Source organism: Cetorhinus maximus, chromosome 28, assembly GCF_964194155.1.
Source record: "Cetorhinus maximus chromosome 28, sCetMax3.hap1.1, whole genome shotgun sequence".
Classification (NCBI taxonomy): domain Eukaryota; kingdom Metazoa; phylum Chordata; class Chondrichthyes; order Lamniformes; family Cetorhinidae; genus Cetorhinus; species Cetorhinus maximus.
The window spans coordinates 26,764,005-26,789,168 of record NC_135906.1 but is presented as its reverse complement, the minus strand read 5'-3'; the positions used below and the strand labels follow the sequence as shown (position 1 = coordinate 26,789,168).

The 25,164-nt window shown below is 44.4% G+C and overlaps 1 protein-coding gene across 3 annotated transcripts in view; it reads left to right on the top strand.

Moving 5' to 3' along the window:
• The window catches only part of camsap3 (calmodulin regulated spectrin-associated protein family, member 3), a 190,793-nt gene extending 174,884 nt beyond the window's left edge, over positions 1-15,909 (top strand). For all 3 annotated transcript variants that reach the window (XM_078531469.1, XM_078531470.1, XM_078531471.1), the window contains 4 exons: positions 5,032-5,128; positions 9,991-10,109; positions 11,691-11,809; positions 15,160-15,909. In XM_078531469.1, the coding sequence (XP_078387595.1) occupies positions 5,032-5,128; positions 9,991-10,109; positions 11,691-11,809; positions 15,160-15,462 (638 nt within the window). In that variant the 3' untranslated portion in view covers positions 15,463-15,909. The remainder of the gene's footprint in view (positions 1-5,031; positions 5,129-9,990; positions 10,110-11,690; positions 11,810-15,159) is intronic.
• Positions 15,910-25,164: the final 9,255 nt, after the last annotated feature.

The window sequence follows — 25,164 nt, the reverse complement described above, 5'->3', positions numbered from 1 at the left end:
TCTCCTCTATGGTTTTCTCCTCTCACCTTAAATCTATGTCCCCTAGTAATTGACTCTTCCACCCTGGGAAAAAGCTTCTGACTATCTACTCTGTCCATGCCACTCATAATTTTGTAAACTTCTATCAAGTCGCCCCTCAATCTCCGTCGCTCTAGTGAGAACAATCCGAGTTTCTCCAACCTCTCCTCATAGTTAATAACCTCCAGACCAGGCAGCATCCTGGTAAACCTCCTCTGCACCCTCTCCAACGCCTCCATATCCTTCTGGTAATGTGGCGACCAGAATTGCACGCAATATTCCAAGTGTGGCCTAACCAAGGTTCTATACAGCTGCAGCATGACTTCCCAGCTTTTATACTCAATACCCCTGTCGATGAAGGCAAGCATGCCATATGCCTTCCTGACTACCTTATCCACCTGCGTTGCCACTTTCAGTGACCTGTGGACCTGTACACCCAGATCCCTCTGCCCATCGATGCACTTAAGGGTTCTGCCATTTACTGTATAATTCCTACCTGCATTAGACCTTCCAAAATGCATTACCTCGCATTTGTCCGGAATAAACTCCGTCTGCCATTACTCCGCCCAAGTCTCAAACCGATCTATCTCCCGTTGTATCCTTTGACAATCCTCTTCACTCTCTGCAACTCCTCCAACCTTAGTGTCGTCTGCAAACTTACTAATTAGCCCAGTTACATTTTCCTCCAAATCATTTATGTATACTGCAAACAGCAAAGGTCCCAGCACTGATCCCTGCGGAACTCCACTAGCTCTCCATTCAGAAAAGTACCCTTCTACTGCTACCCTCTGCCTTCTATGACCAAGCCAATTCTGCATCCATCTTGCCATCTTAGCTCTGATCCCGTGCGACTTTACCTTCTGTACCAGTCTGCCATGAGGGACCTTGTCAAAGGCCTTACTGAAATCCATGTAGATAACACCCACTGCCCTTCCATCGTCAATCATCTTTGTCACTTCCTTGAAAAACTCGATCAAGTTAGTGAGACACGACCTCCTCTTCACAATACCATGCTGCCTCTCACTAATACGCCCATTTGCTTCCAAATGGTAGTAAATCCTGTCACGAAGAATCTTCTCCAATAATTTCCCTACCACTGACATAAGGCTCACCGGCCTGTAATTTCCTGGGTTATCCCTGCTACCCTTCTTAAACAATGGAACAACGTTGGCCATTCTCCAGTCCTCTGGGACCTCACCCGTAGCCAGTGAGGATACAAAGATTTCTGTCAAGGCCCCAGCAATCTCCTCCCCTGCCTCCCTCAGTACTCTGGGGTAGATCCCATCTGGCCCTGGGGACTTATCCACCTTAATATTCTTCAAGACGCCTAACACCTCCTCTTTTTTGATCTTAACATGATCCAGGCTATCTACACACTCTTCCCTAGACAAATCGACCGCTAAGTCCTTCTCTTTGGTGAATACTGATGAGAAGTATTCATTTAGTATCTCTCCCATTTCTCCTGGCCACACACACAGATTCCCACCTCTGTCCCTGAGTGGGCCCACCCTTTCCCTGGCTACCCTCTTGCTTTTAACATATGTATAAAAGGCCTTGGGATTTTCCTTAATCCTGGTTGCCAATGACTTTTCATGACCCCTTTTAGCCCTCCTGACTCCTTGCTTAAGTTTCTTCCTCCTTTCTTTATATTCTCCACGGGCTTCATCTGTTCCCAGCCTTCGAGAATGTAATCGGCAACAGTCTTACTTGGCAACTGTTTCCTTTCATGGGATGCGACTCGCATGTAATTTCATTCCTAGTCGTTCTAGAATTTCATTAACTTCAGCGTATTCCATCGACCTGGGGTGTCTCGGACAACATAGGTTACATCAGAAGCATCTGGCCCCATCGTGGTGAGGAAGACATTTCCTTTATCCCCACCCCCTCCTATTTTATTCGCTTTCAGCCCTGCGTGTAATCCTCGTGTGTAATTATACCAGTCCCCTTTGTTAGGGTTGAATTCCCCCCATTGTCCCCAAACATGCCTTCGCTGCTACATTTTCAATTATGTATCATGTTGACTCACTGTGTAACCACGTACAATGTACACGCTGAGCAATCTTATCAAACTGCTCAAACCTCCTCAAAATCAGCTTTGGAAGTTCCAGAAGTGTGTCCCAATATCCTTCAGTCCATTTCTCAAATGGAATGTAAGAGAAAATTGCATCCCAGGCTCATCATCGTCCAACATTAACTCAGCTTCGGGCAGCCATTATTGCACTAACTTTATTTACACCTCCCCCAGCAGAGGGTGCACGATAACAAAATGCTCCGATCTTGCAATATGCTACACTCATCTGAGTCGAAGGCTGTGGGCTTAAGCCTCACTCCAGGGTTTTTAGCCCACAATGTTAGCTTGCATTTCCAGTGCAGTGATGAGGGAGTGCTGCACTGTCAGGGATGCTATTTTTTTTGTGTGTGTGTGTAGATGAAACATTAAACCGAAGCCCCGCCTGTTCTCTCAGATGGAGTAAAAGTCCCTTGCTACTATTTCAAAGAGGAGCCTCTATTTCGAAGGGTCCTGTGTGAACTGAGAGTAGGAATGGGTCTCCCATGTTGTCCTGGCCAACATTTACCCGTCAATCAACATTGCAGAAGTAAATTAGCTGGTCATTATCACATTACTGTTTGTGGGATCTTGCTGTGCGTGAATGGGCTGCCATGTTTCCTACATTACACAAATTACTATGATTCACAAGTACTTCTTGGGCTAAAAAAGGCTTTGAGGCATCTTATGATTATGAGAAGCACAATGGAAATGCAAATCCTTCTGTAGTTTGATGTAACGCCCCATCTAGTGTCAGACGTGTGCAGTTGCCACTGTGTGTGTGACAGGTGGCTCCTATCGAGAGACCACCTTGGAACCTGACAGAATGGTGATGCCTAAATAAGGAGATTGTGACCAACATACCAACCTAAAATCGAGAGGAGTGCTTTTCCTTTCATGGACTTTAACTCCCCCTTTTTTCAAACCTGTCGAATTCTCCAAAAAAATAGTCTTGTGCGATTGCATTGTGCCAATGGCAAATGAGCAGTTCACATCTTTAATGCAAAATTCCATTGATATGCGATGAGGTTTTAAGCATGAAAGAAAAGGATAGCACGTTGTTCTGTGCTTGCACACTGTTTATCAAATAGGAACAGGAGGAAGCCATTCAGCCCCTCGAGCCTGTTATATTTATCTTGTGCTCTCCCAATGAGAAATGGGAATCTTAACCATTATGGATATCCCTAGTGTATCCAGAGAGCAATCAGTAAAAAAATCCCCCCCACCTCCTCCCACTCTATTCCAATAATGGCTCCCAATTTTTGGCCTTTTTTTTTATTGCCAACACCAGTCAACCTGAGTGTGCTTTCAGTGCCAACTGAGTTTTGAATTGTTAGTGAGGTTTTACTGATACCGTGCTTTCTAGTCTTACTGACCCTTAATGAGGCCTTATCCTCCCCATAGACTTGAAATAGTCAACTCTGAAGAAGAGTCATGTGGACCTGAAATGTTAACTCTGCTTCTCTCTCCGCAGGTGCTGCTGAGATATTTCAGCATATTCTGGTTTTATTTGAGGTAGTCGGTATAGTTTAACTTCAAACAATTTATTGTTAATATTATTTACCAAGAGCTCCGGGAAAGCATGTGGTTTTCAGGACACAGATTATTCTGCGCCTAATGTCCTTGGAGCCTCTTGGTCATCTGACCATTGATGTCACAGTTACATCATTAATATCGTCATGGTCTGGTTAAAATATCCATTAACCCATTACTGTACAGAATTACAGGAAAGCTTTTTTGTACTGTAGACCTAATTTCTACTGACAGTTCATGTAGGCCCCTTTGTCTGGTGCCTTTCACCCCACTTAGCCTGGGTTGGGTTGAACCTTGACCCCAAAGGTGAAAGGTTGCTGCCAGACTCCATGCCCCCCTCCCCACTCCAGTTCATATTTAATATCTTTTTCAACTTGAGAGTTTTCATGAGGTTGAACAAACTTCAATGAAAGAATAAATTTGTACCCTTCTCATTAAGTGCTGCACAGATGTGAATCAGGAGGAGTCATGGTAGCTCTGAAGTTTGGGGAGGGGAGGTTGAAACCATTTGGCCCATCGGGGCCATGCCAGCTATTAAACTATTGGAAACCTTGATCGATGTAAATAGAGCACCGCGTACAGTTCTGGCTTCCGTATTATGAAAAGGAGACACTGGCGAAGATGCAAACAAAATTGACGAGGCTGACACTGGAACTGAGATGAGACCCAACAGGAGAGGGATTGAACAGGATGGAGCTCTGAAGAGCTGGCTGAGGGCTGATCTGATGGAGGTCGTTAAGATTATGAAAGGGTTTGAGACCAGAACTGGGAGTTTCACATACAACATAATCACTAATAAATTCAATAGGGAGTTCAGGAGAAACGTCTTTACCCAGGGATTGCTGAGAATGTAGAGCTTGCTTCCACATTGAGGCAAATATGGTATCAGTGCCTTTAATGGGGAGCTGAGTAATGATGGAGAAAGGAATTGTAGGGTATGGTGTTAGGGCGAGATGAAATCGGGTGGGAGGAGGCTCATGTGGAGCATAAACACTGGCATGGGCTAGATGGGCTGAATAGCCTGTTTGTGCTGTGCATTTTATCTAATTCTGTGTAAATATTGACTTGGTGTACGGTTTCTATACTTTTCAATATTTATATAGTGTGTTCTAAGCATATTCACTATATTAAGTATAATATCCTTGGGAAAGAATCTTTAGACCCCCTTCTTCACTTTGCTCTATGCAAGACTCCATCTTGGGACCTGTTGCAATGACACACGAGCAGATCTGGGAATGGCTTCCCTCTCTACCTCTGTGGCATTAACTTGGTAACTTGCCTCTCAGCAACTGAAGCAGCTCGAATGGCGTGAGCAATGCAGGCGAAACTTGCACTGGTGGTGGAGGCGGCAATGTTGCCACAGCACTTTTGAGTAAAAGGTTTTAAATGAATGATTATAGACGAATGACCAGAACCTTTCTCTTTGCTTTCAGGCTCCAGGCTGAATAAAGTGTACTCTCGGTCTACACTTTCGCTGTCCACGATGGCCAATGACTCTGCCAATAGTCTCTCAGTCAAGAAAAGTCCAAGGTAATATCATCTTTTTACTGCTGTTTGTTCATGAGTGACTGGAGCCTTCAGGAAGGCCTAACCAGAGATGGTAGATCCATCCTTTAACAATCTATGGGTTTACAAGATAGATATGGATGACCGAGACCAACTGGCCCACTTTAGGTTACCTATAGGAAATTGGGCACCCAATTATCTCTTGGGTGACCCCAAAGTCTCTGCCTCCAGTGCCTGACACTGAAGTCTATTCCAGGTTTTATTCAGACATTGTTGATAGGACTTCCTAACATTGGTTTTAAATTTGCCCTTCACTGGTTTGGCCTTGTACCCTTTTGTGCTACTTTCAAGGCCTATCTGCAATTAATAAAGCATATAGTATATTAGGCTTTATTAATAGGGGCATTGAGTCCAAGAGTAAGGAGGTCATGTTGAATTTGTACAAGACACCAGTTAGGCCTCATCTGGAGTACAGCGTCCAGTCCTGGGCACCATACTTGAGGGAGGATGTGAAGACATTGGAGAGAGTACAGAGGAGATTCACAAGAATGATCCCCGGGAGAAAGAAGTGTAGCTATTCGGATAGATTGGAGAGGTCGGGACTGTTTTCCTTGGAGAAAAGAAGGCTGAGAGGAGACTTGATAGAGGCATTCAAGATAAGTAATCTTGAGGGGTATGGACAGGGTAAATAGTGAGAAACTATTTCCACTCCAGAGAACATCAAGAACTAGAGGGCACAGATTCAAAATAAAGGGCAAAGGGAGTAAATGTGATGTGAGGAAATATTTTTTCACCCAGAGGGTGGTTGGAGCCTGGAACAAACTTCCTAAAAGGGTGGTGGAGGCAGGTTCGATCGAGGTGTTCAAAAGGGAATTGGATTACTACCTGAAAAGAGCGAATGTGCAAGGTTGCGGGGGTAAGGTAGGGGAGTGGGACTAAGTAGAATGCTCTTTCAGAGAGCCAGTGCAGAATCGATGGGCTGAATGGCCTCATTCTGCGCTGTAAAGATTCTGTAATACTGTGTCTGTATAGTGCCTTTGACATTTAATTTGAATAGCCCAAAATACTTCACAATAGGCAGGTGGGTAGGAAAATGGAAAGCAAGCCATTGGAAGATGAGGTGACTAAATCTTTGATCAAAAAGGTGTTTTCTTTTAAAAGATGTGGAGAGGAAAGGAGGCGGAGGGATTCCGAGAGGGAGCAAGGTGACATCACCAATGGTTGCACAGAAGGCTGACTGAAGGATGGGGGAGAGGATATGAGCGTGAAGGAGGTTGTAAAGTTAGGGTAGGATGAGACCATGGAGGGATTTTGAGGAGGACCAAGAGGAGTTTAAGTGCAATACACTAGGGCACAGGAAGCACATGTGATTCAGAGGCAATAATTGGTACATGGGACTTGGTGTGGGATAGAGGTTGCTGCACTTTGCACTATGTATAAATTTGCAGAGGATAAGGAGGGATAGTGAGGAGAATATTCAAATAATAAACTCTAGAGGAGATTTAAAAAATGTGGATAAGGAATTCCGGGGTAGAAAATGATTGTGGAGGTGCAAGTAATCCGTCTTAGTGAGAGACAGGTTTAAACACCAGCTCCAGAACAGAAAGGAATCCAAGGTTTCAGCCTGAGGTGGTTGGAGAAGGGAAGGAAATCGGTGGCATGAGAGCAGAGTTAATGGCAGGAGCCTCTGACGATGGCTTCAGTCTTCCCATGCATCGCTGAAGGGAGAGTAGTCAATCATCTGTAACTTGATGTACATTTAAATAGCTTTGTTCGCAAAGCTAAAGAACCCAAGAGTTGCCCTTCTGTCCTCGGTGGTGTGAGGATGTCTCGGGGAGCCATTGTCATCCTCCATACAGCAGACAGAGCCAGGCGCTGGCCAACAACAACCCCAACTATCAAAGCCCTGTCCACAGGACCAACCGTGTTGGATTTCAGTTGATATTTTTACATTCCGTTAGCACCATCTATCTGTCTGAAGCTGTCTATCTGTTTCCAGAGTAATTAATACTTCTTCCGCAAATGAGCTTTATTATTTGGTTGTCACACACTTATCCAGAGAGACTCGAGACATTGCAATTGGTCTCTTTAGAGCAGTGAAGGTTATGTGGAGATTTAATAGAGTCAACGAGCAGAAACTGTTTCCACTAGTAGTGTGCTCAGTAACCAAAGGGGAGACACATTTGATAATTAGCAAAAAAACAAGGTAGAAGAGCGATGAGGAGTAAAGTTTTTTTCTCTACGCAGCACAATATGATCTGGAAAACATTGGCTGGAAAGGTGGTGGAAGCAGATTTAACAGTAACTTGAGGATAAATGTACAAAGGGGAGAAAATTCAGTGGGCTAAGGGGAGAGAGCAGGGTAGTGGGAGTAATCTGCTGGCTCTTTCACAGAGTTAGCACAGGCACAATGGACCGAATGGCCTCTCTTTGTTCCTGTAAGATTCTATGATGTAGATTAACAGCCTGTGTTGAATAAATTGTCATAATTTAATACCAAAATAATGTATTGCTTGTCTAATATTTCCTATTGCTTCCCTTCCAGTGCAGTACATGTGGGGCTGAATAGGTATATTTGAACAGAAATGCAGGAAAAGAAATCCCAGTGTTTACATGGCCTTAAGCAGATGGTGGAGGCTTACGTGGGGACTGCTTAATACTGTGTACATTCAGGATCTTTTCACTCATTTCTGTTCTATACACAACCCATAATTCCTCCAGTTAAAGGAAGAGTGAGGATGTGTGTAGTTTGGGTTGCTGTGGTGTTGTGATATTGCAGAGTTAAAAGGCTGGCCAAATTTTATATACATTATTTGCAAGGCCATTGGTTTGTGGTTTTCACCACACGGAAAAATGGAGCGGAATCACAGAATGTGGTCCCTAAAGTCCTGGAATCCCACATAATGACAAAACACAGAAAAAACTTGATGGAAATCATAAACCAGGGAGCCCTGACTATTGGATGTTGTGTTTGGCATAGCATTAGATTGCATTTAGTGATTAGAGGATAAAGATTGCCTGTGTGCACATCTTATTTCAATGTGAGTGAAGCGATTATCACTTTATACCACATGGGGTAACCTTCGAAGCAAGTGATGGATTTGTAGTGTCGCAACGTGGGGAGACATTCGGTGTGGTGGTTTACCAGAGCACTAGTTAGCAAGTGGCATTGGGATTTGCTTTTCAAATCCGACAACCCCTTGTGGGTGTGGGATTTTTGGACTGAAAAATATTGATTTTTGATGACCTGGTTTCCATTTATGTTGTTGAGTCGGCTGGCTAAATGGAACTGTGAGAAACAGCATTTTTAACCAAGGGGCCATTAAGGTGATGCAGTCAATGGCAGCAAAAGTCAGTGTCAGAGCTGGCAATCTGCATTCCACACTTATCCCTTGTGAATATTCAACATATTGTACTGAGTAAATCACTGAAGATCAAATGTTTAATGATTCATAGTGTGGAATAGGAGGTGTTCCCTGAGTTGCATGTGGTATAAAGGCTGTTAATATATTCATTAATCCATTATTGCTTTTCATTATAAAAGTGAGCTTTATGTAGCCTTTTTTTTCCTCTCCGCCCCACTCCAATCTCTCTCTCTCTCTCTCTCTCTCTACTGTCCCCATCAATCAACAGTGGAAAGATCAGGTCTTCAACTTTCTAATGACACTTTCTGTGCTGCTGTGTCATTTTGACAGGCAGGATGCTATGCTTATGTTTTATCCATGGCTTTTATCCATGGCTGAATTGGAAGCAACCTTGAATCTGAGTTAGAAGGTTGTGGGTACAAATCCCACTCAAGCGCACAATCTAGACACATAACTCCGGTGTGGTACTGCACTGAGGGGGTGCTGACCCGCCAGCAGTGCTGTTAAGCCTGCCCTCCTGAGTGGATGTATCTCATGCGCCACCATTTTGAAGAATGCCTCACTAAATGCCATTGATCCATCGTCTCATGTGCTGTTTGTGGGATCTTGCTCTACACAAATTGGCTGCAGTGTTCTCTGCATTGCAACAGTGACGAGACTTCAAAAGCACTTCATTGGCTGCAAAGTGCTTTGGCATGACCTAAGGTCGTGAAGAGTTCAAGTTAAATGCGAGCTCCTTCTACAGGAAGCCGAGATTTATGAATTGCTTGTAGCACATTCCCTGTTGAGCTGTTTGGAGGGTCATTGGAGATGTAGGCATGAGTTTTGTGCTCTCTTCAATTGGGGCCTACCAAAATTTCAGCTTCTGAATGTGTGCTCTTGGGGCAAACAGTGAACCAATTAATGAAGATGTAGATAAAAGCAAAATACTGCGGATGCTGGAAATCTGAAAAACAAAATGCTGGAAAAAAGACTCAGCAGGTCTGACAGCATCTGCGGAGAGAGAAACGAGAGTTAACATTTCGAGTCCAATATGACTCTTCTTCAGAGAGTTAATGAAGAGATGGCCTCGGTTTCCCCATCGGGATAATAGCACTGGACCACTTCCTTCATAAGTCGCCATTGGCATTGTTGCATAGACTTACACAGAAAGTAGAGCCCCAAAAGAGGCCATTTTGCCCACCTTGTCCATTCTTTATGCTCTACACAAGCCTCCCTCTCCAGCTAATCCTATCAGCCTATCCTTAGATTCTTTATCCAGCTTCCTCTTAAATGTATTGTTGCTCTTTGCTACAACTACTCCCTGTGGTAGCAAGCTCCACATTTCTCAGCGTATTATGATTGGAAAACCTCCAATAGTAGACCTTGTTTGCTGGGAGCCAAAGCCAGTTTATCCCTGTGCCAGTCAAAGCTGGCGAATTTGGGTGTCAGACAGCTCCCAGAAATATTGATGACAAAACTGTGAATGCGTTGATCTTCCTGTCACCTTTTTAGCATTTTGTATCAATTCCACCCCCACAGGGCAGATTCTCCTTCAGGACTCCCGTCTCCAAACCGACTGGCGGGGAATCACAATGGCGAGAAGGACTGGGAGAATGCCTCGACTGCCTCGTCCCCAGCGTCGATTCCAGAGTACACAGGTGAGTGGATTTGTTGTCCTGTTCCGAGGAATTCCGCGTGCTTTAGGTGTTCTCCCACCATGAGGCTACACCCCGCCCCCCTCCCCCTATTCTCCAAAACCCACAAACCCGCCACAGCTCAAGTGCTTCAGAGAGGGTGCAGAAAAAGGTTGAGAGGAGTGATTCCAAGGGTGAGGAACTTCAGTTCCGCAGGTCTGTTGGAGAAGCGAAGGCTGGGAAGAGATTTGATAGAGGTGCTCAAAATTGAGTGGTCTTAGCCAGAGTAGGTAGGGAGAAACCCTCCGTGTTGGTGGAGGGATCGAGAGCCAGGGCTCACTGATCTGAGGTCCACGGTGACGTGAGGGAAAAATCTTTTTTTAAATGCAACGAGTTCTTAGGATCTGGGATGCACGGCCTGAGAGGGTGGTGGAGGCAGATTCAATCATGGCTTTCGAAAAGGAATTGTATAAGCACTTGCAGGGCTACGGGGAAAGGGCAGGGGGGGAGGCGGTGACCAGCTGAGTTGATCAGTAGAGAGGCTACATGGACACAATGGGCAAAATGGCTGCCTCCTGTGCTGTATCGTTCTGTGATTCCAGTCGGAAAAATATCTGGAGAGTGCAGATGCTTCACCCGGCCTGGATGGTTCTGTAGCTTAAATTGGTCTAGTTGTGGGCTTGCACTATTGCATGGAATTCTGGGATATCCCAGCCTGCATAGCTTTCCACAGAGATACATATAGACAAGTGCTATGATGTCAATAAGTGTATATACACACATTATCACCACCCTTAGTCAGGACCTTGGGGCCTGTAGCTTGAGGCTTCTACAGCACGAGGGAGGTTTGGAGTTAGGCCTCTTGGGTGCCAGCAGCCTTGAAGTGTCAAGCAGCCATGTTGATTGACCAAAAGAAGCTGGGATTGCCCTTCATAGAGCAGCAAAGGTTAGGACGAGATCAGGCTTTCAAAGTGAGTTTGGATAGGGTCGTCTGGGAGGAACTCTTTTTATTGGCAACCACAAGATGCAAACTGGTGGGGGCGGGGGGTGGGGGTTATTTTGCGCAGTGCATTATGGTGACCTGGGGTACATCCTGTGAAAGGGGTGTGGAAGCGCCTGCAGAAGGGAATTGGATAAATACTTGAAGAGCAAAAGTTAGCATTGTTGTGGGGAAAGAGCAAGAGAGTTGGGACTAATTAAATAGCGCACTCAAAGAGCCAGCACAGACGTGATGAGCCGAGTGGCCTCATCGTGTGTGCTGTATAAACGCCCCTTCACTGTCTGTGAGTAAACCCAAGCCACTGCACCGTGGCAGGGGTGGTCACGTTACTGACCGGCTTGACCATCTATCCTCTCGGTGATCAGGCCTGGAGCCCACCTCCATTTCCTAATTCTGGGGGCACTGAGGCCAACTTTATTCCACCATTACTGCTATGGGATCATGAGATGATTTAGAGATCAGAATGGCCATTCGGCCCCTTTTATTCTATCCGTCCGGGAGCTGGCTGTCTTGACGTAGGCCAGAAATAAAGCCTCTTCCCTTCACCATCCAGCTGGATTCTGTACTGAGCTGGGCAAAGAAATGAACGATCTTTCCTTCTGCAGGTCCCAAGCTGTACAAGGAGCCCAGCGCCAAGTCGAATAAATATATTATACAGAACGCAATCACTCGCTGCTGTCTGGCAGGGAGGGTGAATGAGCCCCAGAAGAATAAGATATTGGAGGTAAGGCTGGTCTGGCTTCCTGTTCATATCTCCATGCAGTGCAGACACACCGATCGAGGGAGGAGAGATGAGAATTCTTTTTTAAACGCAGTGAGTCATGATGATCTGGAACGCACTGCCTGACAGAAGCCGATTCAATAATAACTTTCATCAAAGGGGTTGAATGTCTATGCTTAAAAGAGAAATTTTCAGGGGGAGTGGGATTAATCGGATGGCTCTTAATTGAAAGAGCCAGTGAAAGCCCGATGGGCCGAATGACCTCCTCTTTGTGATAATAGGAAATGGGGGCAGGAGTGATCCACAAGGGCCCCTCGAGCTTTCTCCACCTTCCAATCCGACGATGATCCACCTTAACTGCACTTTTCAGGAACCTGTCAGAAAAGGTTGGAGCTGCTCGTGGGAGCTATAAACTCACCTCTGGGCAGCGAGGGAGGGAGTGAATGGAACGGACGGACCCCTGTTTGATTCTCGAGTCCAGTGTCAGAGAGAGATGAGCAGAGAAACTTCTCCAAGTGTAAACCGGGCGTTATTAAGCCAAACGCAAGATTTCCCGATTTAGCCCCACGGGGTCTCACACCTGATTTTTTTGCCCTTGAGAAGCTGTGGTGATCTGGAGGGAGCAGGAGGGGGTGAACCAGGCGTGTGGGGAATGCAGGGGTGCGTTGGGCATGGATGATTTTTCACAGATGGTCCTTAAGATAAAGTTGGCAGCCGCTCGATATGTGGTATCCATGCAAAGCACCGCTTTGCATTGAGCTCTGACCGGCCTTTGTGTGTGTTTCTCTCCGTCTCTATGTGAACAGTCGGCTAGACTTTGCAAAACGCAAATGACTGAAGGCACCTCAGGAAAATGGGTGGGGATTCGAAACCCGTTTACATAATATTTGCATAGCTGTCCCCTGGTGCGGGTGCAGGGATCGTGCTGTTGGGGTTTAAAGGCCCAGAATGTGAGCTGCGTGCCAGTGCATGAGCGCTGAGGGGTTCCTGTTCTTCACTGGGGTGCGGTTGTCCGTCAAGCAGTGGGACAAGCGGCGATAGTTGTTTTTTTTGCACTGTCCCCCATCGTTGCACTGATAGCCTGTCAGTACTGCAGGGATTCAGAAATCCTCTAGTGAAGTCAATTATTTACCAGCTCTCATATCAGACAGCAAAATTACAAAACTTGTATGATTCTGAGCAATGGTGGGAATTTTCGGCAGTGGGGCTTGACATAGCGTGCCTGTTTGCATTTTTGCCAATATTAATTAAAGTATCTTTAATCGGCTTACTTTCAGTGTCCCTTAATCTACAGTTCCTGCCTAAACCCGTTTTATTAAAATTTGATTTAGCTCCTTTAGGAACAACAGGAGGCCATTCAGCCCCTTGATCTGTTTAGTAAGACCATGGCTGATGTGTGTTTTAATTCCATTGACCTACTTTGCTTTCCATACCCTTGTCCAGCAACAATCCTATTGATCTCGGAATTGAAACGATTAATTTAACATTCCATTGTTGCGTGAACTCTGTTATTTGTGGCTCCTTGTCTTCCAGCCTTCGTAAACTTTACATCATGTAAAGCTCTCGCACCAAGTCTTGCTTGTCCATCTCTGGCCTACCTTGCCGGATGGCCTCATCCCTTCCTATCTCTGTAACCTCCTCCAGCCCGATAACCCTCCAAGGTCTCTCTCTCCCTCCAATTCTGGCACTTTTTACAACTCCAAACTCTCTTACACCACCTTTGGCAGCCATGTCTTCAGCTGTTGAAATGTAGCTTTCCTTAAAGGAAAGAGCTAGTCATTTGCTGCTGATTTTGTTAACTTGGGGTCTCTCAAAGTGGAAGACCCTTAAAAACAAGCTTCCCTCAGAACAATAAATAGCTGTTGTTTTACCTTCGGGGTGTGTAACAGTAATTAGAATACGAACATATGAACGTGGAACAGGAGTTGGCTACTAGGCCCCTGCTAAACTTTCTCTGAACTGCTTCCAACGCATTTACATCCTTCCTTAAATAAGGGGACCAATACTGTGCATAGTACTCCAGATGCATTGGTGAGACCACATCTGCATTCCACCTACCCCTGATAACCTATCACCCCCCATTGTGTACCAAGAACCTATCCACCTCTGGCTTAAAAATATTCAAACACTCTGCTTCCACCTCCTTCTCAGGGAGAGAGTTCCAAAGACTCATGACCCTCTGAGGGAAAATTTTGCCCCATCGCCGTTTTAAATGGGTGACCCCTTACATTTAAACAGTGACCTCCCCCCACCCCAGTTCTAGATTCTCTCACGAGAGGAAACATCCTCTCTACATCCACCCTGTCAAGACCCCTCAGGATCTTATGTTTCAATCAAGTCGCCTCTTACTCTTCTAAACTCCAGCGGATACAAGCCCGGCCTGTCCAATCTTTCCTCATAAGACAACCCGCCCAATCCAGGCATTAGTCTGGTAACAAAAACAGAAAATGCTGGGAAAACTCAGGAGGTCTAACAGCATCTGTGGAGAGAAAAACAGAGTTAACATTTTGAGTCCGTATGACTCTTCTTCAGAGCTAAAGAGAAGCTAAAAGATTAGTCTATTAAAACTCCCTACTTTTGTATTCGAATTCTCTCAGTATAAATTATGACATTCTATTAGCTTTCCTAATTGCTTGCTGTACCTGCATATACCAGTCTTTTGTGATTCATGCACTAAGACACCCAGATCCCTCTGCATCTCAAGCTCTGCAATCTTTCACCATTTAGATAATATGCACCTCTTTTATTCTGTGGATTTGGAAGGACAGGCCAGGTTGAACACGGGCCTACTTTGTCCTTGGGAAGGATTATCGGCCTTGAAGGGAGTGCGGTGTGGATTTACCAGAATCCAATCAGAGCTACAAGGGTTAAATTAGGAGAGGTTTTATTCACTGAAATTTAGAATATTAGGGGGTGATTTGATCAAATTTTAAGATATTAACGGGAATAAATAGGGTAGATGGAGAGAGAGAAACCATTTCAACTGTCTGGGGAAGTCCAGGACTAGGAGGTGAAGTCTAAAATTTAGGGTCAAACCTTCGGAGTAAAATTTGGAAACGCTTCAGGTAGAGGTTTGGAACTTTCTTCCACCAGTGGCAATTGGTGCTCGATCAACTGTCATTTTAAAAACCTGCGATTGATAGATTTTCTGTTTGCCAGAGATATTAAGGGATATGGGTCTCAGCTGAGCCTTGATCTCCTTAAATGGCGAAGAGGCTTGAGGAGCCTCCCCATGTCCCCCAAGATTATTATTTTATAAAGCTGCATGTTCCCCAATTTAATGGGAGTTTCAAAAGGAGTTGGCGTTGGTTGTTATTCTCACTCTCCGCTGCTTTCTTTCCCCTTGCTGATAGGAGGTAGAGAAGAGCAAATCGAATCACTACCTGATCCTGTTCCGTGATAACAGCTGCCAATTCCGGGCTGTGTATACCTTCTTCCCCGACTCTGAGGATATGCAACGCGTGGCAGGAGTCGGGCCCAAAGTCATCACAAAGAACATGATCGAGGGCATCTACAAGTACAACTCTGACCGGAAGCAATTCACCCAGATCCCCAGCAAGACCCTGTCTGCCAGTGTCGACGCGGTCACCATCCAAGGGCACTTGTGGCAGACAAAGAGGCCGGGTACTCCCAAAAAACCGGGACCGTCTAAATGATGGGCTCTCTCCCTGCCAACCCTTCCCCCCCACCCCCCCCTGCCTGCCCCCCCCACCCACACCCCCCACCCCACTGCCCTGTACAGACGGACGGGTCAAGGGTTTTGGACCCCGGCTTGCCAACCTGCCATTTGTTCTTGTTTTTTTCCTCTCTCTTTTCTACTGTTCTTCATGGATGGACGCTGGAGTTCTCTCGCCATTTCTGCATGCTACCGTCAGTCACCCGATAACCATACGAGCAAGTGCGTCACATGGGAGTGAACCAGTTTGGGAAGGGGGTTACCACCCTGTCTTCCTGTTTCCTGTGGAGTTTGCGCCAATGGATGTTCCAGATGATGGAGCTCAGAAGGCTTGAGGGGGTCGTCTGAAATTCAAAGCACTAAAGAGGAAATGCACTTGGCAAAGACTTTCCGAGGGGGTCAAAACTTTTTTTTTTAAAAATAAAAATAAACTAGATGTATAAATTTTTGAGGCTAAATTACTGAAGGTTACTACTGATCGAAATGTTGTGTCTGTATATATTGGAGCTATTTAAATGATTTAGCTGTTTGTATAGATGAAATATTTAAGGTACTCTGTCACTTATTGGAAAGAATGATTGGGAGTTGGAAATTATGTTTGAAAGTTACCACAAACACCTTGTTCCAGTATTTGGTGTCCGATAAGTGCTATCTGAGTTGAGATTTTATTAACTATTCAAATAATCAACATGCCATTCCTACCTGCCTGCTTTGTGGAAGGAATGGAATAAGTATCTTGAATCAATAGCTTAATAAGCTGCGTGTTTTCGCACCTACACTATCTCAGTGGTAAAGGGAATGCTGGAGTGGGATTAAGGTGAAGTTCCAGCATAGCTGTGCTTATTACACAGCCCCTCCGCTGCTTGCATTTGGCCCAGGTTTGATCAGAGTTTAATTTGCCTGGGTTGAGTCTCTCTAGGGCAGAGCGAAATCTTGGACCTTCAGCTATTGGGACACTTGCGCTGAGCTATAGGTTTGCACCTAATATGATCATCTCTAGCTCCTGAGGTTTGCATTGGCGAAACTGCTTCCAAGTGGACGTTGTTGTGTATCAATCCTAGGTGGTTTTGGGCTACATCTGGTGAATTTCCTCTTCTGACTCCTGACTTTCGGGATCTCTTTTAGTTTGGAATCGAGATGGTGATCTATTCAGTTGCTCAGGTGTTAGCCACACCTTGCCACTGGAGAAAAGGTGGGGATCTGAGCCAGACAGAAATTTATTTTGCGATTTTCCAATGATTCTAGTCCACCTTGGGGTTTGCAGTTTGCAGACTTGGGACCTCAGAAGAACATTTCTCTGTTTTTGTAGTTCTCAAGATTGCACCTACGCCATTTAGGGAACTCGGAAGATCTATTGACGTGTGCTTCATACAAAGCTCAGGTTCACATTGACACCACATCCAGTCTGGAATCAATAGGACTAAGGTGTCCAGATCCAGTGCATCCCAATTTGGTTAACAATCTGATCAACTCTAAAGCATTTTGACCCAGTCCTGTTGTTGAACGTGGCTGAATGCAGAATTTTACCTGTCTGCAATTTATACATTAATCATATCTTTGTACCTATTTCCCCCCACTCCAGATTTTCCTGGCCCAGCTATTGAGCGGGGAGATAGCCTGTTGCAGCCACCATCGAATACTGCTGTAATTGTTTCATGTTCAGGAGCCAACTTGTTTGGGATCTCTGTGCACTACTTAGTGTCTCTCCTCCCTCCACCCTCTCTCTTTCCCCTTCTCCCCACCAGATTAAATTGGGTGCTCTTGCTACTGTGTAGCATTCCACTGAAACCTTACCAAAAGTTTGTCAACTCCACAAATTCTAGCGTGAGAGAAAGCAGAGTTCAAATGAAGAATTTGAATTCGCGGCCTCGCTGCATTCCCCAGGCTCAGCGCTTCTACAGCTTCCAGTGACGTGTTAGACATTTGCTTTGCTCAGTTACCTGTCACTTGAATCCGTCGGCTATTTACGTTCAATCTCACCTGTCTGTTTGGAAAGTTTCCTTTTAAAGGAACCACATTGACTCATTAGTTGGTCTAGTGAGTGAACTGGATAATCGATCTTTTGGGGGAGGGGGGTGGTGGGAAGAAACTGGAGAAATTGGGAGAGTGCAAGCTGTTGACGATTGCTTTTTTACACACCAGTGTCTATATATATATATATATATATATATATGTATATGTATATTAAAAATAAGTTGATGGATAATGAAGAATCCCTGAAGTATTTAGGCACATTTCTTAATTTTAAAATTCCTCTTTGGCACTATACTGTTGAAAAGGTGAACTGGGTTGTATGGGAATTACAATGTGAACATTTAGTTTTTTTTGCTCTGACTGTTTAGTTGGACATTTTTACATCTCCAATCAGACAATTAGATTTTGGTTCTACTTGCCGTTTTGGAGCCAATAGAAGGATTTTTGTTTTTTTTATAGCTCCCGTACACAAGTGTATTTTGCCTATACTGATAGTCTGCTCTTCTGGGCAGAGTAATAGTTCATGGACTGGCTGGGCTGATGATGTTGTTTTGCCCACAAGGAGGCATCCTCCACTTGGACGAGACAGTTGGGGGGCCATTGGCTTGTCGAGTCTCACTGTGGAGGGAGTTGACTAACTCCATTTCACTGCCTAAATATTTGACTAGCCAAGTGAGGAGAGTAAATTGGTTGAGTGTTGCTGTTACAGGAGGTAGGTAGAGTTGAGACATTTGAACAGTGATGCAGATCCTGAAGGACCGCAAAGCAGCTGAACATTCGAGTCTTGCAAGAGCGCTAGATGTTTGCGAACGTGTCCACCTTTCCCATTTAGCATTTGTGTTTTCCACCCCCCCCATCTCCCCGTTTGTGTGGGTTTTGATATTGGCCAGATGTAACTATCAGGACTCACCTCAGAGAGCAAGAAATGAGAATAGGTAGAAATTTCTGCAGTATGACACTAGGATATTCACTGATTTGTAGCCGCCATGGTGATATCAGCCTCGGACTTTACCAAAGTTGAACTTGATGGAGCCCATCATGGTGTCAATTTTTACAGATGATAAAGTGGATTTTGCACAGGAATTTCTCTTGTGGGGCTGGTCGTCTTGGATTTCGTTGGAAGCTTTACAAACATTCAACAGTGGAATATCTACAGAGTCTACTAGAAACAAATAAGTGGAAAAAGATACCCTTCATTGCCCAATTGGGATACATCACTCACTGTGGCAATGTTGATAAGCCCCTTGGAGAACTGGGGTGGTAAGCAGTACATTGACCAAATAGGCCTGGACTAAAATTCTGATCTTTATTTTTAACCCAATATGTAACATTGTATGGGGTGCAGCACTTGAGATTTTACCTCTGGATTTAAAATGGACTCTGATGTATGTGTCTACAGATGTGGGACCTGGAATATGTAATGTTAGAAGGCATAACATGAGAAAAAAAAATCTTGGAAATTTAATAAAAATAATTTACCAATTTACAAGAAGTATCTTTGTCTGCATTTGCCTTAATTCTGATCTTTCTAAACCAACCTCGGCAAATCTTAAACAGTGCAACAGTATTTGACGCATTCTTCCATAGAGGATGATCTTGATGTACAAAATCCATGGTGGGATTCTGGAGCAGAACATATGGATGCTTGGAAGAATAGGCCATTCGGCTCATTGCGATTGTACTAGCCCTGAAAGAGCAACCCAGTCTAATCCCACGTTCCAGCTCTTTGTCCATAGCCCTGTTGGTTATGGCACCACCAAGTGCACATTCAAGTTTTTTTTTTAACTGTGATGATGGCCTCTGCCTCTCGCATTCTTTAGGAAGTGAGTTCCTAAAATGAACCTCACCCTCTGGGTGAAAACATTTTCTTCTATTTATTCTTTCATGGGATGTGGGCATCACTGGCAAGGCCAACATTTGTTGCCCACCCTTAACTGGCCTTGAACTGAGCAGCTTGCTATTTCGGAGGGCAGTGTGGGCCTGGAGTCACATGTAGGGTAGGCCAGACCAGGCAAGGACGGCAGATTTCCTTCCCTCAAGGGCATTGGGTGAACCAGATGGGGGGTTTTTACAACAATAGTTTCATGGTCACAGTTATTGAGGCTAGTTTTCAATTCCGGATTTTATTAATTGAATTTAAATTCCACCAGCTGCTAAAGTGAGATTTGAACCCATGTCTCAGAGCGTTAGCCTGGGCCTCAGATTTACTAGTCTGTTGACATTGACACCACACCCCTGCCTCTCAACATCTTCCCTCTAATCCTTCCACCAATTGCGTTAAATCTATTCTGCCTAATTTATTGACCCTTCTGCTAACATCAGTGACGACGATTTAGTAAAACAAAGGTTTCAAATGCAAGTGAGTTATAGGCATGGGAAAATGCTCAGCAGGTCAGTCAGCATCTAGAGGAGACGGCTAGACTACCAGTCCAGTTCGGCCGAGGTTGCAGGCCTAGTTACAAACAGGAAAAGAACTTCTAGTCCAGTGAATCTGTTGGGCACGATGGAGATGTTTTGTGCACGCTCTTTAGCTTGCCCCAACCGTGTGATCTCCCTGGAGAGGTGAGTAAAACAGGTAAAAGTCAGGCTGATTTGTGGGGGGTGGGAGAGAGTAAAATTGGGAAATACCTCTCCTAACCCCCTCCTCAGCCATTGAATCGAGTCCAGGAACTCAGCCTGGCCCTGGATTCCAGTAAACCATCACGTGGCATGTTAATCCCGCTGATTGAAAACACCGGTGTCGTTGACATCAAAGAGATGAAGTTCCAGGGAGCAGGGGAGGGGGAGACTCCCTGCCTGCCAGTGGAATTTTGGTGCCGAGCCACGGAAATCCTGGAAAACTGGGGTAAACGCTGACTCTGTGGTTCCTGGCTCTTTTGCTGAAGTTGAAGTGACACGGAACTCTTGCCAAAATTAAACCCTTCCCCTCCACCTCCAAACCCCTCCCACACCAACATGCCCTCCCCAGAGTGCAATTGATCAATGGCTGTGAAGCACATTTTTTTCCCTGATGCTGATGACTGTTTCAGCTTCTATGTCAGATTTTGAGAGTTCTACACCAAATGTATTTTGTTAATTCATTATCAATGTGTGTGTTGTTGATCAGCACAGTATTTATTGCCCAACCCTAATTGTGCTTGAGAAGGCGGTGGTGAGCTGTCGTCTTGAACTGCACAGTCTGTCATGCTAATAGCTGATCGTGGTTGTGGACTCCAGTATACGCTACTCTGTACTGTATATGGGGGGTCACCTGACCTAGGGTTGGAAGGTCACATAGCACGTGGCACCTGTCTTGATAGAAGGGAGTCACATGTAGGCCAGACCAGGTAAGGACAGTAGATTTCCTTCCCATTAGTGAACCAGATGGGTTTTTACAACAATTGACAATGGTCATCATTAAACTTTTAATTCTAGATTTTTATTGAATTCAAATTCCACCATCTGCCAGGGTGGGATTCGAACCCTGGTCCCCAGAGCATTACCCTGGGTCTCTGGTTACTAGTCCTGTGGTTGCAGAAGGTGCAATATAAATATAAGTCTTATTTAGCTGAAACACGGTGCGCCTATAGAATTTTCTTTATTTGTTCATGGAATGTATTTGTTGCCCATCTCTAATTGTCCTTGAACTGAGTGGCTTGCTAGACCATTTCAGAGTCAACCATATTTGCTGTGGGTTTGGAGTCATGCGTCAGTCAGACTGGGTAAAGATGGCCTTCCCTGAAAAGGAGGCAGTAGTGAAGCAGAAGATAGTTTCATGGTGACCATTACTGAGACTAGCTTTATATTCCATATTTTCATCAACTGAATTCAAATTCTACCAGTTGCTGTACTGGGATTTGAACCCATATACACTAGAGCATTAACTTGGGTCTATTGGATTACTCACCCAGTGACATTACCTCTACACCACCATCTCCCCCTAATTCAGCTTCTACGCTCCTGAGATTTCTGTTTGAGATGCTGTCATTTTGATCAAGCACCCATTTCCAACCAAGTTATGAATTGGGCTCCACCACAACATTCTGAACCAGGAGGCCCCAGAATGGGTGGCAAGTATAGTGTCTGGTGAGGCCCTAAAATTGGGCCACAGGGCTGGGAAAATCATCCAGATGTTTCCCCTCATTTGCCACCCAGTGGCCGCAAAGGGAAAGGATGTGTGTAGATATTGGCTGAGGACTAAGTCCTGCTGTCTCTCCACCTTACCTCACATATCCCATTCCAAGCATTAAACTCTGCCTTGCCCTTCACATGAAGAGTAACCATGTGGGTGAGGCCTGCAGGGAGTGATTTGGGGGAAGAGGAGAAAGTTAAGCAGTCAAATCCTTCTTGTTAGAATGTGGGACAAGCTACCCAAGTAATAGTTAAGGCAAATAACTTAAATACATTTACAGAGGAGCTAGATAAGCACATGAAGGGGAAAAGAGGAAGCATTGCTGATAACCTTGATGAAGTAGTCTGGTAGGGGATCTCGTGGAGCATAAACGCCTGTTGGACCAGTTGGGTCAAATGGCCTGTTTCTGTGCTGTAATTTCTGTATAAATCTCTTTTTCTTTAGTTCAGTAGCATGAAAACCATTCTACTTTGTTACAATTGCAACGTAGCAGTGATGCCACCGAGTAGTTCTCTTCAAATTTCTTAACGTTTAGAGAATAAAAATTAAAGACAATTTATTTATAACAGGTAACATTTTGTTGATGCTGTGGTCCCTCATCCATGTACAGTTCTCTATATAATTACTTCAGGCAGTGTCAACTCAGTGGTTGATGGACACAGAATCACACTGCAAAACTATTATTCCACCATGAAGAAGAGTCATAGGGGCTCGAAATGTTAACTGTTTCTCTCTCCGCAGATGCTACCAGACCTGCTGAGCTTTTCCAGCATTTTCTGTTTTGTTTATTATTGGTATAAAGGTCTGAAATCCTGCGAGATGAATTTGGAAATTGATTGAGGAACTGGTAATATTAGGATTACTTCCCCAGCCATGAGCAGAAGGGATAATATATTAACACATGGCTGAAGATGTGCTATTATAATGAACCAGTACGCTAGGGTAAGGGAAATCAGCCAGGATTCCCAATCTCTAGTCGATGATTTGAGCTGAAATGTGTGTGGGAGAAGGGCATCAAGTGAAGTGAGAATTAGGTTGGGCTACAACCAGGGCAAGTATTCTACCAATTGAGAAGTACTGGAAGATCTCTGACATTGGTGGGAGTTATCATGGGTCAGAAAGTTGAGGAAACAAAACTGGAAGAGGGGCGTCCATAAATGCAACTTGTGGTGGGGGGGGCGGGGTTCAGGTTTTACTTGGCCATTATGGAACTCGTAACTGAGCCTTAATCATTTTCACTTGGGAGAAGAATGGACACCTAAATGGTGCGGTTGATATCGCACATTGCTAAAATGCTAATGATGTTTGTGACCCAGTTGCACAGCAACTTGGAGCTGTTCTAATAGAGTCAGCATTGCATAAATGGATTCAGTTTTCAAGTACAACCACCCATTGGCTTTAACTGCAGTTGCAGTGTGGTAATTTATCGACAAGAGTTGACCTCCTTGACATTGCCTTTGAAGCATGATTTACATTTCCTTTCAATTAAAAAAAACAGGGACTTTGCTTCAAGAGCGCAGTCAACCACTAGAGTTTTATTGGTGTGTACCAGCCATGGGATTGGCCACGTACCAATGCAACCCTCTCCAGAGCTTATGGAACTGTTCTGCATAAAGGTCCAGTGCCCTAGAGAAAGCGATTTCAAAAGTACCTCTGGTTATACTCTTAAAATAGTAAAAACAGGAAATGTTGGAAAAACTCAGCAGGTCTGGCAGCATCTCTGGAGAGAGAAACAGAATTAACTTTTCGAGTCCAAGAAGAGTCATACGGACTCGAAACGTTAACTCTGTTTCTTCCTCCGCAGATGCTGCCAGACTTGCTGGGTTTTTCCAGCATTTTCTGCTTTTATTTCAGATTTCCAGCGTCCGCAGTATTTTGCTTTTAAAAGGTTGTTTGCTTGAGGCGATTGGTCAATTTTGATTCAGTATAGTCGCCAAGTCAAATTAGTGTGATTGCATGTCCTTTGTCTCTTGCTCACACATTGTTTTGCACCCTAATACACTAACTGGAGAGGGCACAAAGAACAGATTGGGTTTACAAATTAGTGACCCTGGCAGACTTATGGACTGGAGTGCACCCAGGATCCATAAGTTGCACTTTCGAAAGATGAACTTTTCTTGTACCTTGGACCCAAAGCAAAAGGATGAACTGAATTAGTTGACTTGGCGGTTTTGTGTCTAACCTCTGGTAGTTAAATATCAAGGAGGTCTTGTGGTGCAGTGGGTAGCATCCCTACCTCAGTCTCATAAAGTCCAAGTTTAAATCCCACTCCAGAACTTGACGGCCATGGAAGGTGTGTTCATTGCATAGCCAAACAAGATGATTATCAGCCTTCCATTATGCCTGATGGTGGGTGCGAGAGTTTCCTGGTCAGCCATACTGCAGAAAGCAATGGCAAACCACTGCAGTACTTTACCAAGCATAATCATGGACCAATCCAATGGAAGTCTGTGGTTGCCAACGCCCTCTTCGGGCATGCTCCCAGAGGGAGTTAAATATTACTCCTTCCCTGTCTTTTCTCTCCTTTTCGCCACCTTTACTCCATCTACAACAAATTTATTTTAGTGTCAAGCACAGAGTGGGGTGGGGGGGGAACTAAACCTCTGCTCAAAACACATAACATATTCATATATTTTTAAAAAGATACAGAAGATGGAATTATCTCATGTTGTACTTGTACCAACTGTTTTTGCAAAAATTATTTCACCTAATATATCAACCATTTAATTCAACCGTTCCCTACCTATACTGGAATTTGAATCCACTTTGGCCAATTCATCAAGTGTTTTTAATCCTTCAACTTAATTTGCTAGAGGAGTAAAGGGAAAATTAAAATATCTGAGTGTACGAGTCTCATTTTTAATTCATTAGAAATGTGTGTAAATGTTGACGACCTCTTTTTGACTGGTGCAGATATATTTCATAGGAACAGGAGCAGGCCATTCAGCCCCTCGAGTCTGTTCCACCACTCACAATTTGTTCATTTCTGATCAACCTCTTAACTCTATTTATCTGCACTGGTTCCACATTAACTTAATATTCCTGCCTCATAAAAACACATTGCTCAGTTTGGAAATTTTCAATTGATCCCTTAGCCTCAACAATTTCTTGGGGGAAGAGAGTGCCAGACTCATACAGCTCTTTGTGTGAAGAAGTGTTTCTTGACATTAAAATTAGAGCCAGGGTGTTAAGGGTAAAGTTATGTCCCCTTCTTCAGGTCTCCCCCATCAGCTCAATTAGATCACCATTGTCTGTACTGAAGGGCGCATAAGCCTAGTCAATGCAATCTGTCCTCATAATTTAACCCTTTTACCCCAGTTCATTTTAATGAATCTGCACTGCACCTCCTGTAAGGTCAATATATTCTACCTAAGGTGCAATGCCCAGAACAGAGCTTTATATAACTGCAACATAACCCTAACCCATCTTTCTCAAGTTCATTTCCTCACCTTATGTTGTACAATGGTGAAGAATTCTATATCTTTCCTAACCCCGGTTACAAGATCTGTTAACGAATCCAGCACAATACTCAAAATTCTGCCTGCGGAAAATCTTAAAACATTGGAAACAGTTAAGCATTGAGTCACTGCTGCAATG